General features: G+C 39.3%; 1 protein-coding gene across 2 annotated transcripts in view; it reads left to right on the top strand.

Annotated features, from left to right (window-relative positions):
- Positions 1-15,286, top strand: part of EXD1 (exonuclease 3'-5' domain containing 1) — a 40,741-nt gene extending 25,455 nt beyond the window's left edge. For both annotated transcript variants that reach the window (XM_081228929.1, XM_081228928.1), the window contains exons 8-12: positions 5,141-5,245; positions 5,328-5,408; positions 7,714-7,857; positions 8,578-8,769; positions 14,231-15,286. In XM_081228929.1, the coding sequence (XP_081085055.1) occupies positions 5,141-5,245; positions 5,328-5,408; positions 7,714-7,857; positions 8,578-8,769; positions 14,231-14,890 (1,182 nt within the window). In that variant the 3' untranslated portion in view covers positions 14,891-15,286. The remainder of the gene's footprint in view (positions 1-5,140; positions 5,246-5,327; positions 5,409-7,713; positions 7,858-8,577; positions 8,770-14,230) is intronic.
- The last annotated feature ends 1,056 nt before the right edge of the window (positions 15,287-16,342 follow it).

The raw sequence follows: 16,342 nt of genomic DNA on the forward strand, positions 1-16,342 counted from the left end.
TATGGAGGCTCCTCAAAAAAATTAAAAATAAAACTACCATATGGTTCAGCAATCCCACTTCTGGGTATATATCCAAAGGAAATGAAAACAGGATCTCAAAGAGATAACTGTATTCCCATGTTCATATCGCAGCATTATTTACAATAACCAATACATGGAAACAACCAAGTGTCCATAGATGGATGAATAGATAAAGAAAATGTGATATATATGTACAATGGAATATTATTCTGCCATAAAAAAGAAGGAAATCCTGCCATTTGTGATGACATGGATGAACCTGGAGGGATTCAGCTAAGTAAAATAAGTTAGACAGAGAAAGACAAACACCGTATGCTCTCACTTGTATGCAGAATCTAAAAAAACCAAACTCATAGAAACAGAGAGTAGAGTAGTGGTTGCCAGGAGTGGGAGAATGGGGGAAATGGATGAAGGTAGTCGAAAGGTACAGCTTCCAGTTATAAGATAAATAGGTTATGGGAATGTAATGCACAGCACTGTAATTATAGATAACAATACTGTATTGTATACTTAAAAGCTGCTAAGAGAGTAGATCTTAAAAGTTCTCACCACACATAGATAACCATGTGAGGTAATAGATATGTTAACTACCCTCATCATAGTAATCCTTTTGCAGTATATACTTACATCAAATTATCATGTTATATACCTTAAACTTACACAATGTTATATGCTAATTTTATCTCAATAAAGCTGGGGAGGGAGGAAGAAACCAAACCAAAACCTCTCTCTACCAAAACAAAAGGGTGGACTTCCTGGTAATGCAGGCCTAGGCACCTCTAGGTTATTTCCTAATTTGTCCCCTTTTGTTGTCTAGATACCAGAGGGGACATCCAGTTGGTTACAAATATCGTCTTTGTGACTGGAGGCAAATCAATGGGCACATTTTCTCCCACCAGGTCCTTGGACTTGTATGCTTAATTTTTTTTTTTTTTTTTTTTTTTTTTTGCGGTACGCGGGCCTCTCACTGTTGTGGTCTCTCCCGTTGCGGAGCACAGGCTCCAGACGCGCAGGCTCAGCAGCCATGGCTCACGGGCCCAGCCACTCTGCGGCATGTGGGATCCTCCCGGACCGGGGCACGAACCCATGTCTCCTGCATCGGCAGGCGGACTCTCAGCCACTGCACCACCAGGGAAGCCCCAGCCTATTATATTTTTAATAGCTCCCAGTAGTTGAGGATGTGCCAAGACCTGTCAGTGTCCTAAAGGGGAGGATCTCAGCACATAGACTCAGGGTGACTGGAAGTGAGACCCTCAGGCATCAGTTTTTTAAGTATGCAAATATGTACATTCCTGTGGGACCACAAGCATAAACCTTGCTGGCCACCAGAGCCAGGCAATCTGGAGGTGTCCCCTGAGCAGCAGTTGCAGAAATCAGGGCTCCAGATGAGTGTCAAAGCTCTTTTCTGGGTGATATAGGTGAGCTGGAGCAAGGGAGAGTGTCAAGATGGAGTCCACAGCTTATGTTCCTTGAGAGCAACTCCATAGGCCACTAATGTGTACCAATCCTGAAGCCTACCTCTCAGGCTGAAGCTCCAGGATGAGCGAAGAGCCCTCCTTCACAGAAAGACTGGAGAGTGTGCCCCAGTCCACTGTCTGTGCAGTGCCCTAGGGGTGGTAGCCTGCCAAGAACTGTCCCTCCAATTGCTACAGTCCCACAAGACCCAGGAATACAAGCCAACCTGGCCACCAGAGCCATGCCATCAAGGGGTGTCCTCTGGTAGCATCCTCAAGAACCAGGGAACCAGACACAAAAAAAGTACAGAGGCAACTACTTTTAACATGTTGAAATGTGTCTATTTTCCTTTTTTGATAATATGCTTATTGCTCTCTCTTTATTCATCAGTTTTACAAATTATTAACTTTTATTATGCTAAACAAAGATTTTGCTCACTTATAGCACCCACACCTCCCTAGAGCCTCCCAGTTTAGTTATATCCCAGTTTTAAAAGATTTTATTTTTATACAATTTTTAAAGGTTACTTTCCACTTACGTTATCACAAAATTGTTGGCTGTATTCCCCATGTTGTACAATACATCCTTGAGCCTATATTACACTCAATAGCATGTACCTCCCACTGCCTCACCCCTATATTCCCCCCACCACTGGTAACCACTAGTTTCTTCTCTATATCTGTGAGTCAGCTTCTTTTTTGTTATATTCACTCATTTGTTGTATTTTTTAGATTCCACATATAAGTGATATCCTACAGTATTTTTCTTTCTCTGTCTGACTTATTTCACTTAGCATAATGTCCTCCAAGTCCATCCATGTTGCTACAAATGGCAAAATTTCATTCTTTTTTATGGATGAGTAATATTCCATTGTATATATACACCACATCTTCTTTATCCCTTCATCTGCTGATGAACACTTAGGTTGTTTCCATGTCTTGGCTATTGTAAGTAATGCCGCTGTGAACATTGGGGTGTGTGTATGTTTTCAAATTAGTGTGTTTGGGTTTTTTTGGGGGGGAAGTTATATCCCAATGTTTGGTTAAGACAGGATTCAGGCTATATGTGATTATGGCTATGTAACCATTGCTCCTTGTTGGGCCAGTAAGATTGTTTCTTTTCTTGCCCAACTTTTTGTTTTTCATAGAATTGATAATTGCCTCATCTTACTAGCTTTGTTTTCCTTTCATTTGTAATGAAGCCTTCCCATATTTTCCCCTCAGTGTAGTTTTTCACATGCTTACATCTATCCTGATAATCTGTGCTGCATCTTTATCTTGAAGCCATCTTCCCTGGAGCCCTCTATCCTCCTGTTCCAATACAGGCTGGTGGTACCAAGCTGGAAGCTACAAGGGAAAAGGTCTGGAGGCTCACAATTGTGTGCAGACTCATCTTTCAGTCCATTACCAAACCTATGCCCTCTTCTGTATCTTATATTCCCAACCCTAGAGCCTCCCTTGTTGGATTTATCCAGAGAATGTATCTTCTGTCCTCCGTGGGAGTGGGAAGGGATAACTTGGAGGCTTACTTCTTCACATACAGACCTCCAGCCTATCCCTCTATTTCCAGCTCCTCACTGTCCTCAGTATCTGTCACCTTTAATTCCTAAACCTTTATTTTCATTTTGTGTTTCTTTCTTTGTTCTGTTTTTTCTAATCTGCTTTCTTTCTGTCAGTATTTCCCACTGCTTTTCTTTCTTTTTTTTTTCGGGCTGAATTGGGTCTTCATTGCTACGCATGGGCTTCCTCTAGTTGAGGCGAGCTGGGGCTACTCTTCATTGCGGTGCGCAAGCTTCTCATTTGCGGTGGCTTCTCTTGTTGCAGAGCACAGGCTCTAGGTACGTGGGCTTCAGTAGTTGTGGTGCATGGGCTCAGTAGTTGTGGCTCACGGGCTCTAGAGTGCAGGCTCAGTAGTTCTGGCACACGGGCTTCGTTGCTCTGTGGCATGTGGGATCTTCCCGGACCAGGGCTTGAACCCGTGTCCCCCACACTGGCAGGTGGATTCTTAACCACTGCGCCACCAGGGAAGTCCCTCCCACTGCTTTTCTTTAACTTTAAATTATTTAAATGTTTAACCTTCATCTGTGGTCAGATATTTTCAGGTATAATATTATGTCTTAAGGTAGCAAATATTTTTTAAGAGTCTTAAGGGTATTTTTGGTCCTTTGTCCTACTTCTCAGGGCTGTTTCTGGGAATCTATCCTAAATAATTCAAAACATGAAGAAAATTTTTTGTGAGAACCTATTCATTTTGGCATCATTTATAGTGGTGAAAAATCAGAAGCCACTTAGTTAACAGTAGCAGACATTACAGTACATTTGATAGATCTTATGTGGCTGTCAAAATCGATGACAAATGCATCATAGAAAAATGTTTGAAAGTTTATGAAAAGAAGTGGGATATAGATTTGAATGCATATTATTAGAGTGTTATACATTTTTTATATGAAAAAATGGAAGGGGGTGTTGTGTGGCATGATGCACTGATTCACTGAAGAGATGGATAACAGCTGTCTATGTGCCTGACTCTGTTCTAGTGGTTGCTTCAGTTACGAGTGGTGAATCTGACATAATCTCTTCTTTCACAGAGTTTACAGTCTAGCAGAGAATTATTTTCCAAACTTCTATAATGTGTCTATTCAATTTTTACAATTAAAGAAGTAGAGGGAAAGCAGGGATTGACTATTTCAGGTGTCAAATTTTGGCAAACAACGTGAAAGATCTGAGAATGGGTGCCTGGTAGGCCTGGTAATTGTAGCTGTATCAATAGTTAGCTCCTGAAATGACAAAGATGGCATCTGACTGTCCTGTGGCTGTCTGTCTAGACCTATTTGGATCTGTTCTTGCCTTCATTCTTTGATTCAGTAGATTATCCAGCTGTACAGCCTCCGTGATTTTTATGATCAGAAACAACCTAGAATACTTATAATTGTATAAAATTGATCAAAATGACAGTATTTCACATCCTACCATTTGTGCCAGTGTATTTGTTGCCTGTTTTAAACTGCTAGAGAAGAGGGATCTTCTCTTATGGGTAATTTTATGTAACACCCAACACAATCATGCATATTATGGAACTCAGAGAAATAGCCTTTGGTGTTATCGAGAGTGAAACATTGTTCATTTCCCTTAAACCTATAATCCCTGGATTTTAGAATGCCACAGGTGAGACATAAAACATTAAAGAAAAAAAAAGCTAAAGGCTAAACTACTAGCTTGTCCTTTTCTTTCCTTTTAAAAATCACAGTGATAGTGTTTTTGTGTTTTGCTTTTTTTTACTTAAGGTAAATTTAAACCTGTTTTCCCTAAGAATCAATGAGTGCCTATTGTTTACTTTAAAGATGAGGCTGTTAAATATTTTTCACATGCCTTTCTTTGTTGTTGTTTTTGTTTTTGTTTTGCGGTACATGGGCCTCTCACTGTTGTGGCCCCTCCCGTTGCGGAGCACAGGCTCCAGACGTGCAGGCTCAGCAGCCATGGCTCACGGGCCCAGCCGCTCTGTGGCACGTGGGATCTTCCCAGACTGGGGCACGAACCCGTGTCCCCTGCATCGGCAGGCAGACTCTCAACCACTGCACCACCAGGGAAGCCCTCACATGCCTTTCTTGATCCTCAGATCCCCTTCCCTAGTTCGTTCTTATGTGTGTCTGGATGGTCTGTTGTAGGTGGCCACAAATAGCCGAGTTTACTTATTTGACATTTTCCTTCTGGGAAGTCGTGCTTTCATCAATGGACTTCAGATGGTATTAGAAGACAAGAGAATTTTGAAGGTGAGTGTGTAAGTTGGTTCATCTGCTAGTAAGAATAACAGCCAGGTTCTAATAACTCTCTCTCTGTCTTCTGATTCCTTAGGTTATCCATGATTGTCGTTGGCTTTCTGATTGCCTCTCTCATCAGTATGGAATTTTGCTGAATAATGTCTTTGACACCCAGGTACATGCAGGGAAACACTGGAATCAATGCAGTGTATATAGCTCCTGTAGAAAATAGGCCTTGTCTGATGAATGATTGAAAGCCTTGTGTGTGCCTCATTCCTGCCCACTTCTCATGTAAGATGTTTGTACAATATGTGAGAACATTTGGTGCACTGAGGAAGTACTGGAGAGAAGTTACTTATAATTATTTAGGGTTTTTTCCCTTCATTTTGCTCCAGAAATTTTCAAATAAGAAGCAAGCTCCATAGATTCAGAAACTCAAACAATTTTGGGGTCATTTGGAAATCTGACATGGATTCTTACTGTGAGGTGGACAGTCAGTCATGTCTATGCCTTTACCACATATGTATCAGTTAAGGCTAATGGCTAATTGGCATCTAGCTCAGGGATGCAGGTTGTCCTAGATGTTCCCCCAAAGCCTATACTGGCCCCAGATAGCCTGAAGATAAGTGTTTTTTCTCTGATCTAAAGGACCTAGAGGGCTTTCCTGGTGGCACAGTGGTTAAGAATCCGCCTGCCAATGCAGGGGACATGGGTTCGAGCCCTGGTCCGGGAAGATCCCACATGCTGCAGGGCAACTAAACCCATGCGCCACAACTACTGAACCTGCGCTCTAGAGGAGAGACCGCAAGCCACAATTACTGAGCCCGCATGCCACACTACTGAAGCCTGTGCGCCTAGAGCCCATGCTCCGCAATGAGAAGCCACTGCAGTGAGAAGCACGTGCACTGCAACGAGGAGTAGCCCCCACTCGCCGCAACTAGAGAAAGCCCACACACAGCAACAAAGACCCAACGCAGCCAAAAATAAATAAATAAATAAATTTATAAAAATAATAAATAAATAAATAAATAAATAAAGGACCTAGAGAAATGAGAAATTCCCAGATTATACTAGATCTGGGTTTCTGGTTTGGCTGTAAGAGCCATAAACCCACTAGTTTTCATTATGTATTCTTTAAGTTGTTCTAGTCTTCTAGGTTAATGCCATGAAAGGGAGATCTTGAATATATAAACCTAGAGCCTTTGGAGAGGCATTAAAATAATGAGTTAGCCAATTATTTTTTAACAGAAATTACTAAAAGTTCAACTTTATGTTATTGTATGTGGTTTAAGTTTGCTCTTTATGTATCTGATTTTAATGAACTTTGTGCCACTTCTCTTGTCTACATGTTCCTTTGGGTCTTCTTTCAAGAGCGTTCACTATATAGAGATTGCTTCTATGCTTACTCCAAAATGTAAGACAATTGCTCATTGTTCCCCTGAGGCCATCAGGCTTCTTGATTAGACCTCGTATGTACTGTCTAATAAAGACATTGACATATCTTTCCATATTTTTCTTTTCAAATTTTCATAGTACAAGAAGCAGGAATTCAGAATTATTTCAATTTGTCTTCCTTTAACACAGTGTATTAGTTTCCTATTGCTGTTGTAACTAATCACCACAAATTTTGTGGCTTAAAACATAAATTTACTCTCTTACAGTTCTGGAGGTCAGACGTCTGAAATCATTTGCACTGGGTGAAAGTCAAGGTGTCAGCAGGGCTGGTTTCTTCTGGAGGCTCTGAGAGGACAGTCTGTTTCCTTGCTTTTCAGCTTTCACCTGTGTTCTTTGGCTTGTGGCTCCTTCCATCTTCACAGTGCACCAATCTCTGCTTTCATCATCACATCACCTTCTCTTCTGACTGTAGTAAAATCTCCCTCTGCCTCGTCTTATAAGAATACTTGTGATTACACTTAGGGCCCATCTGGATAATTCAAGTTAATCTCCCTATCTCAATATCCTTAACTAATCACAGCAGCAAAGTCCATTTCGCCATTTAAGATAACATTCACAGGTCCAGGAATTAGGATGTGGATATATTTGGGGGCTGTTCAGCCTACCACACACAGACAAATAATGATTCCAATTCTTAATTTTATTAGCTTTTCTTACCAGAACTTTACCAGAGTTGCTAATAAGTAGAAGTAATTCTTTAATTTTATCTTCCTTTCCCCATTCCTTGAAGGCACCAAAGAGTAATAAATAATCATAAGGCAGGCAAATAAAAGAAGTGGAAAAGAAAATAGACAGGGACACATTAAAGTTGGGTGATCCTTTTTCTTTTCTTTTTTTTCTGATTTTTCAGAATAAGATAACCTAACAACTTTAAATTTTTTAATGGCATTGTCTATCATGTGGGTCCTTGGGAAAAATGGTATTTAAAGATGTTTCTCTAAATGTATTTCTGCTATTTCTGTCATGAGATAGCTCTCTGTATATATCCTACAGACTGGTCTGTTTGTCTTTTCTTAATGCCACAGGTAGCAGATGTCCTTCAATTTTCCATGGAAACAGGCGGCTTTCTTCCAAACTGCATTAGTACTTTACAGGAGAGTTTAATCAGACACCTTAAAATAGCCCCTAAATATCTCTCCTTTCTGGAAGAGAGACAAAAACGGATTCAGGTGAGTATTAACGTATGTCCCATATAACATTAATATTTTCAAGTGTCTTGTGAGTGGGATTATCAGCATATTATATAGAGAAATGACAGCTGCTGTGTAAGCTTATGAACATTGCCAAAATCTTAGTTGTTCCAAATGGGAACAGTTTGTGGTCTCAAGTGGAAAAAAGCCAGCATCCAGATTTGTTGGTTATCAATTAAAAAGTACTCTGAAATAAATTTTCAATTGGACAAGTGGGGATTTTATTGGGAATTTGGATTAAGGCAGTGGAACAAAAATCATGCTGATTATTTCTCCCAAAGTAAGATAGATTTTCTTCAGCTTCTAATAGCCTTGCAGGCAAACTTAGGTCATGACCGTATTGGCTGCAGTTTTGGCCATATAATCTAATCAGTCCTGCTGCCTCCAGTTTTGAATGAGAAGCCCTGATCTCTCTCTCTCTCTCTCTCTCTCTCTCTCTCTCTCTCTCTCTCTCTCTCTCTCTTCTTCCCTCCCTCCCTCCCCATGTCTTTCCCCCATCACATACACACATTCACTGTATACACACAATAAGTGTGTGTATGTGTATCTGTGTATATTCTCAGAAGGCTAGCCATAGTGTGAAAGTAGAAGGTAATAAATGAAGAAAATGACAGTAATGGTTAAGCAGCACTTAGATAAACCATTATTTTCTTTAAAGATTTGCTTACTATTCAGAGAAAATTGTTTTGGTGTCTCTAGGAAAACCCAGAACTATGGTTCACACGACCTCTTTCACCCTCTTTGCTAAAAATTTTGGCCCTGGAAGCTACCTACCTGCTCCCGCTTCGCTTGGTACTCCTAGATGAAATGATGTCTGATCTAACTACCCTGGTGGACGGGTACCTAAACACCTACCGAGAAGGGTCTGCAGACTGGCTGGGAGGCATGGAGGTAGGTGCCACTCTCTGTGGCTGTGTTTTCAGGACCTCTGTGTCCTCATGGGGGCCACAGTGATACCCACTCTTCACAGCTGCACCAAATTTCTTTCAGCAGACTTGATGATAAATATTCTTGAAGCGGCTATAGCTTGGGCTTAATTCAGCTCCTTAAGCACTTTTTTACAATATATATATATTTTTATGATCACTGACATTTATTTCATATGATGCAACTGGTGATGTGTATTTCAATAAAACTAAAAGTTGGTGTGCTAGAAGTCCTAACTCCTTTCTTAAATATTGTACCAATTTTCTCACAATATTAAGTTATGTTTCCAGTAAATATATCTTTCAAAGAAAGGGTAAATTTCATTAGTTATTTTTATGAAGCCAGCACAATATAAGAAAACTTACATTGTTGGCAAACCATTGCATTAGGCCAAATCTGGCCCATGGCCTAATTTTGTAAAGCTCACAAGCTAAGAATGATTTTTATAGTCTTAAATGATTGTTAAAAAAAAAAAGTATGCAAAAGCCATGTTTGTGGCTTACAAAGCCTAAAATGTTTACTATTTGACTCCTTACATAAAAAGTTCACAGGCTACTGCTAAAAACAATTCTCATTTAGGAATACTGATGCAAAATCCTAAATAAAATAATAGCATTTTTGGTACAAACTCCACTTAGATGTATTATACTTTTCTATTAATGTGTCTCTGGATTCTAGTTACAAGCATGGTTTAATATTATATTAATATCTATTAATATTTAATATTATATTAAATTCTGTATTTTATTAGGGCCAAGAAAGTCTTATGATTATCTCATAAATGCTGAAAAAGTTATTTTGTAACTTTTTTATATTTTGCTCTCACTGTTTAACAAGAAAAGAGCAATGTAAAAATCCTTTCATAGTTTGCTTGATTGGAGAATTTTAATGTTTTTCATTTATCATTGTAAAGCCAAGGACAGTTTTTTAACTTTTTAATATTTTGTTCTCACTGTTTATTGCTGAAAAAATTTGATAATATTCTATATACATTATTGATTAAAGTTGGAATAGGTACTTTAACATGATAAAACATATATCTCAGGCAAGAAGACTACCTAATATTTGATTGGGAACATCAATATCAAGAAATATACAGAAATGGTGACTATCACCACTACTTTAATACAGAAATGGTGACTATCACCACTACTTTAGTAGTTTCTGAAGCTATTAGCCAGTGAGGTTGGAAAAAAAAGATGAACTATAAAAATTGAACAGGAGGAATAGGAATGATGACTTGCCTATGATATACCTGAATACTGAAGAGAATCAATTGAAAAAGACTGCCACAAACAAAAAGGCAGTTTAGTAAAATGGGTACAAATATAACATAAAACTTAATAGCTTTCCTATATCCCTGTGTACAACTACAGAATATAATGGGGGGAAAATTCATTTATAATTGTAACAAAAAATAGATTATCTAGAAATAAATCTAACAAGAAATGTGAAATACAGAGATGAAAAAAATGTTAAAGTATTACTGAATGGCGTAAAAGAGGACTTAAATGAATGGGGACACTAAGTATTTTTGGCAATCAGTTATTCCTAAATTAACTTTTTTTTAAAAATTTATTTATTATTTATTTTTTTGGTTGCATTGGGTCTTTGTTGCTGTGCATGGGCTTTCTCTAATTGCATCGAGTGGGGGCTACGCTTCGTTGCGGTGCACGGGCTTCTCATTGCGGTGGCTTCTCTTCTTGTGCACAGGCTCTAGGTGCGGGGACTTCAGTGGCATGTGGGCTCAGTAGTTGTGGCTCGTGGGCTCTAGAGCGCAGGCTCAGTAGTTGTGGCGCACGGGCTTAATTGCTCCACGGCATGTGGGATCTTCCTGGACCAGGGCTCAAACCCATGTCCCCTGCATTGGCAGGCGGGTTCTTAACCACTGTGCCACCAGGGAAGCCCCCTAAATTAACTTTTAAATTTAACTTTCTTTTAAGAAAAATGCTAGGGGCTTCCCTGGTGGCGCAGTGGTTGAGAGTCCGCCTGCCGATGCAGGGGACACGGATTCGTGCCCCGGTCCGGGAGGATCCCACATGCCGCGGAGCGGCTGGGCCCGTGAGCCATGGCCGCTGAGCCTGTGCGTCCGGAGCCTGCGCTCCGCAAGGGGAGAGGCCACAACAGTGAGAGGCCCACGTAACGCAAAAAAAAAAAAAAAAAGAAAAATGCTAAAGCCATAATTACTTTGGCAAACTGTGATTATAGTGTTTATAGAGATAAATAAGCATAAATAAGAATAGTCCTGTCAAATATTAAAACATATTATATGTCTACACTAAATATGAGCGGTACATGTATAGGCAGATCGATGGAATAGAGAACCCAGAAATAGATCTCATATATATCAGTAATGGTTGAGATAAAGGTAAAATTTCCAGTCAGTGAGAAAAAGATATGTATTTAGTAAATGGCCTCAGGCAATTGACTAACCATTGTGGGGGAGGAGAATCAGAGTTGGAGTGTTACCTCTTTCTGCTGCACCAAAATAAATCCCATGGATCAAGTATTTATGTAAGAACTAGAATTATAAAAGTATTGGAGGGGCTTCCCTGGTGGCGCAGTGGTTGAGAGTCCACCTGCCGATGCAGGGGACGCGGGTTCGTGCCCCGGTCCGGGAAGATGCCACATGCCGCGGAGCAGCTAGGCCCGTGAACCATGGCCGCTGAGCCTGCGCGTCCGGAGCCTGTGCTTCACAACGAGAGAGGCCACAACAGTGAGAGGCCCGCCTAAAAAAAAAAAAAACGTATTGGAAAAATGTATTGGGACTTCCCTGGTGGTCCAGTGGCTAAGACTCCGCACTCCCAAAGCAGGGGGCCCGGGTTCCATCCCCGGTCAGGGAACTAGATCCCACATGTGGCAATGAAGATCCTGTATGCTGCAACTAAGACCCAGCGCAGCTAAATAAATAAGTAAATAAATATATATTATATTAAAAAAATTTTTTTTTGCGATACGCGGGCCTCTCACTGTTGTGGCCTCTCCTGTTGTGGAGCACAGGCTCTGGACGCGCAGGCTCAGCGGCCATGGCTCACGGGTCCAGCCTCTCCGCGGCATGTGGGATTCTCCCGGACCGGGGCACGAACCCGCATCCCCTGCATCGGCAGACAGACTCTCAACCACTGCGCCACCAGGGAAGCCCAATAAATAAATATTTTTTCAAAGTATTAAAAGAAAATTATGTCACAGTAGGGAATATGTCCCCTCCCCCAACTTTACTGAGGAATAGTTGACAAAATTAATTGTGTATATTTAAAGTGTACATTGTGATGATTTGATATACATTGTGGAATGATTACCAAGATCAAGATAACTAACATCCATCACCTCACAGCTAACTTTTTTTTATGTAGTGAGAATGCTTAAGATCTACTCTCAGAAACTTACAAGTATATAATACTGAACTATTAACTGCAGTAACCATGCTGTGCATTATATCCTCAGAACTTATTCTTCTTATAACTGAAAGTTTGTACCCTCTGACCTACATCTCCCCAGTTTCCTCTCCCTCAACCCCTGGGAACCCCCATTCTATTCTCTGTTTTTATGAAATCAGATTTTTGTTTTTGTTTTTTAAGATTTCATATATAAGTGATACTGTGCAGTATTTGTCTTTGTCTGGTTTATTTCACTTAGCATAATACCCTCCAAGTTCAAACATATTGTTGCAGATGGCAGGACTGCCTTCTTTTTTATGGCTGAATAATATTCTATTGTATAGAATATTGTATTGTATAATATATATACATCACATCTTTATCCATTTATCTGTTGATAGACACAGGTTGTTTACATATTGTGACTATTGTGAATTATGATGCAGTGAACAAGGGAATGTACATATCTCTTTGCGATCCTGTTTTCATATGCTTTAGATATGTACCCAGATGTGGGATTGCTCGACCATATAATAGTTCTATTTTTAATTTTTTGAGGAACATCCACGTTGTTTTCCATGGGAATGTAAATTGCATCAAGCATATGAGTTCCCTTTTCTCCACATTCTCACCAACACTTGTTATCTGTCTTTTTGATAATAGCCATCTTAACAGGTGTCAGTAACACCTCATTGTGGTTTTGATTTGCATTTCCCTGAAAACTAGTGACTTCGAGCACCTTTTCATGTACCTGTTGGCCATCTAAATATCTTCTTTGGAAAATTATCTATTCAGGTCCTTTGCTCACTTTTAAATTAGAGTATTTGCTTTTTTTGCTATTGAGTTGTATGAGGAAATGCTTTTCTGTGCAACACAGAAATACTCTGAACTCATAAAAGATGAATAAATATGACTTTAAAATTTTTGTATGGCGAAAATACTGTGAACAAAGTCAGAGGGCAAGCAACCTAGGAAAAATTATTTGCCTCATGTAACAAAGAGGACATTTTCTTAATATATTCTTTATTGTAGCATTTATGTAATGACAAAATACTGAAGACAGCCCAAATATCCATCCACAAGGGTTTGGTTAAACAAACTATGGTATATCCATACAGCCATTAAAATTGCCAATATGGAAAAATCTCCAAGACATATTTTTTAGTTGGAAAAATCAAGAAGAAGAAGAATATATAATATTATGTAACCATTTGTATAAAATAATTTTAGAAACAGTTATCAAAATAAAAAGTTGGGGGAAAAATAAAAATTGAAAAATGTAATCCAATGAATAGAGAAATATTTAGTAAGGGATCATATATGCAAAGACTGTCTCTGGAGGCTACAGAAGAAACTGCTTTTAGAGGATGCACCTGCTAAGGCAGTTGGGGCGAGGTTGGAATGGACCCTTGCTTTCATTGTATAATCTTTATACATACACACATGCACAACATACACACAAAATTGGATTAAAAATATTTAAATTACTTGAAAAATAGTACTACTATAGCTGAAGACACTAGAGGGTGCTATAAGAACACATTTGAATAGACCCTTGCTTGCCAAATACTAAGTGTAGTAGAAGTGATTTTAAAGTGATTTTAAGAAAAAAAATGTCATGAAGAACCTAGGGGTAAGACAGGAATAAAGACACAGACCCACTAGAGAATGGACTTGAGGATACGGGGAGGGGGAAGGGTAAGCTGTGACAAAGCGAGAGAGTGGCATGGACATATATACACTACCAAACATAAAATAGATAGCTAGTGGGAAGTAGCCGCATAGCACAGGGACATCAGCTCAGTGCTTTGTGACCACCTAGAGGGGTGGGATAGGGAGGGTGGGAGGGAGGGAGACGCAAGAGGGAAGAGATATGGGAACATATGTATATGTATAACTGATTCACTTTGTTATAAAGCAGAAACTAACACACCATTGTAAAGCAATTATACTCAAATAAAGATGAAAAAATAAATAAATAAAGTGATTTTAAGGACCATGTTCAGAAGTTTAGTTATAGTAGACTTGTGTTCATTTTCTTTTCTTAGCGTACCTGTATGGAGCTCCCAGAGGAACTGCTTCAACTGAAGGACTTCCAGAGACAGCGCAGACAGAGAGCTGCAAAAGAATATAGAGTAAATGCACAGGGACTCCTAATAAGGACAGTACTACATCCAAAGAAATCTATGACAGAGACAGCAGGGAAAGAGGGAAAAGTAAGAGGTTTCTTACTTTGTAAAAATTCTAGGCTAGATAAAGCTCCAAATTTTACATCTCAGAAGGATGTAAATTTGCTAAAAGAAGAATCTAAGAGTAAGCAAACCACAGCGGAACCTCAACATCTACCTCCCATAAAGGAAGAAGTCAGTGAAGATTCCAGTAACAAACGAATTTGCCCTGAGTCAGAGGGGTTTAAGGACCAGAGAATAACTCAAAAAGAATACCTCAAGATACCTAAACAAGAGTTTCAGACAAATTTATCTTTAAAAGAGGAGATAGAACAGTTACTGATGGTGGAAAACAAGGAAGATCTAAAATGTACAAAACAAGATGTTTTAGTGTCTCCTTCCCTTCCTCAGGAAACCAGAGTGTCTCCAAGTGACATTTTTCATCCTTTTAGAAAAGCTGTGCTTCCCACACTTCCTCCCTGCCCAGTTTTGGAGAAGACTGATTCCTGGATAAATCCAGATTCTCCTAATTTGCCTTAGAGATCTGCAGTTTGTTCTTGAGGCCAATAAAGGTGGCTTATTTCCTCTGCCATCAAGGCCTTCCTCAGTGCTTAAGTTTCTTGTATTGTAAATTAGTCACAGGCTTTGGGGGAAATTATATCCTTTTGCTTACTCCTATATTCTTGGAATTTGATTAGGATGGGGATGAATAAGTTAAATAATGGAAGAAGTAAATGTTCTGATTATGTCACTGTGTAGAAATGTTCCCTGTGGCCAGACTGAATTATTTCTCATAGTTTGGGTTTAAAGGATTTGAAGAAGGGAAAAATTTTGGACTTAGTGTCTGGAAGAATCTATACTTATAATTTTTTGTTGTTTTTTCTGATTTGAAGGGTGTTGGTAAAACTCTTAGCCATAAGTTTAAAAATATTAGTACCTGACAACTTTACCTGTACTTTTTTCCTTTTTAGAGTATTACCTTTGTCAATTATACCTCAATAAAGATGAAAAATATTAACTTTATTTTTGAATTTTAAATGTTCAGTCTGTCTTATGTCATAGACAAACAATAGTTTATGTTATTACAGGAATCAATATCCCAGTTTTAATTCCTTTTCATTCCATTTACTTTTAGAGAGTTTTGTCCATTTCCCTAACAAAGCAGGGCCTTCTTTAGAGTATGTCTATTATGTAAACTTGAAGTTTGATTCCACTCTATTTGCCTAGAGTTGGTATGCCTTCTTAGGGTGAAAGAAAGGTAGCCTGTACTGAGCCCTTTTTATGTTGAATACTTGCAAGTTGCTCATTCTTTTGTGTATAATAACCAGTAAACCTGTCTGGTATTAGGTTATCTCTCACTTTTCTTCATTGGGTCAGGGTAGGGATAAATTGGAATGTGTCTGGATTTCTAGGTCTAGAACCCAGTGGGAAATCTGTACCTTTTTTTTTTTTTTTTTTTTTGCGGCGCTGCATGGCCTGTGGGATCCTAGTTTCCTGACCAGGGATGGGACCTGGGCCACATCAGTGAAAGCACCGAGCCCTAACCATTGGACTGCCAGGGATTCCCTAGAAATCTGTAATTTGACTGTTATACAGGCCTCTACTACTTAGGGGAGACAGAGACAGTCTATAATTAGGAACATCCTTGTCTGTGCTCATAGATTCTATCATGAGTACCACTTAAAGAACAGCTGTGTCTTCCAAATCCCAGAGCCCAGATCTGGTCTAAGCTTAAGATGAAGGCAAGACTAAGAACAGTCAGCTCAGCCCTGCAGTTGCTGTCCCTCACTTTGTCCATAGTTTAGAAGGTCATTGGAGGCCAAGGTGGTTTCTGGTTCATCCTGGGTGAATGTGTTTTCAGGTTGAGCCCAGAAAGTGGTTAATCTAGGTTTACTCTGGGAAGGGCATGAATTTCTGTGAAATTCATAGAATTGATTTAGCTTCTTATGGAACCATACCACACACAATTTTTATACATACATACATGTAAAT

This window comes from Mesoplodon bidens (assembly GCF_964165515.1).
Source record: "Mesoplodon bidens genome assembly, chromosome: 3".
In the NCBI taxonomy this organism is placed as follows: Eukaryota; Metazoa; Chordata; class Mammalia; order Artiodactyla; family Ziphiidae; genus Mesoplodon; species Mesoplodon bidens.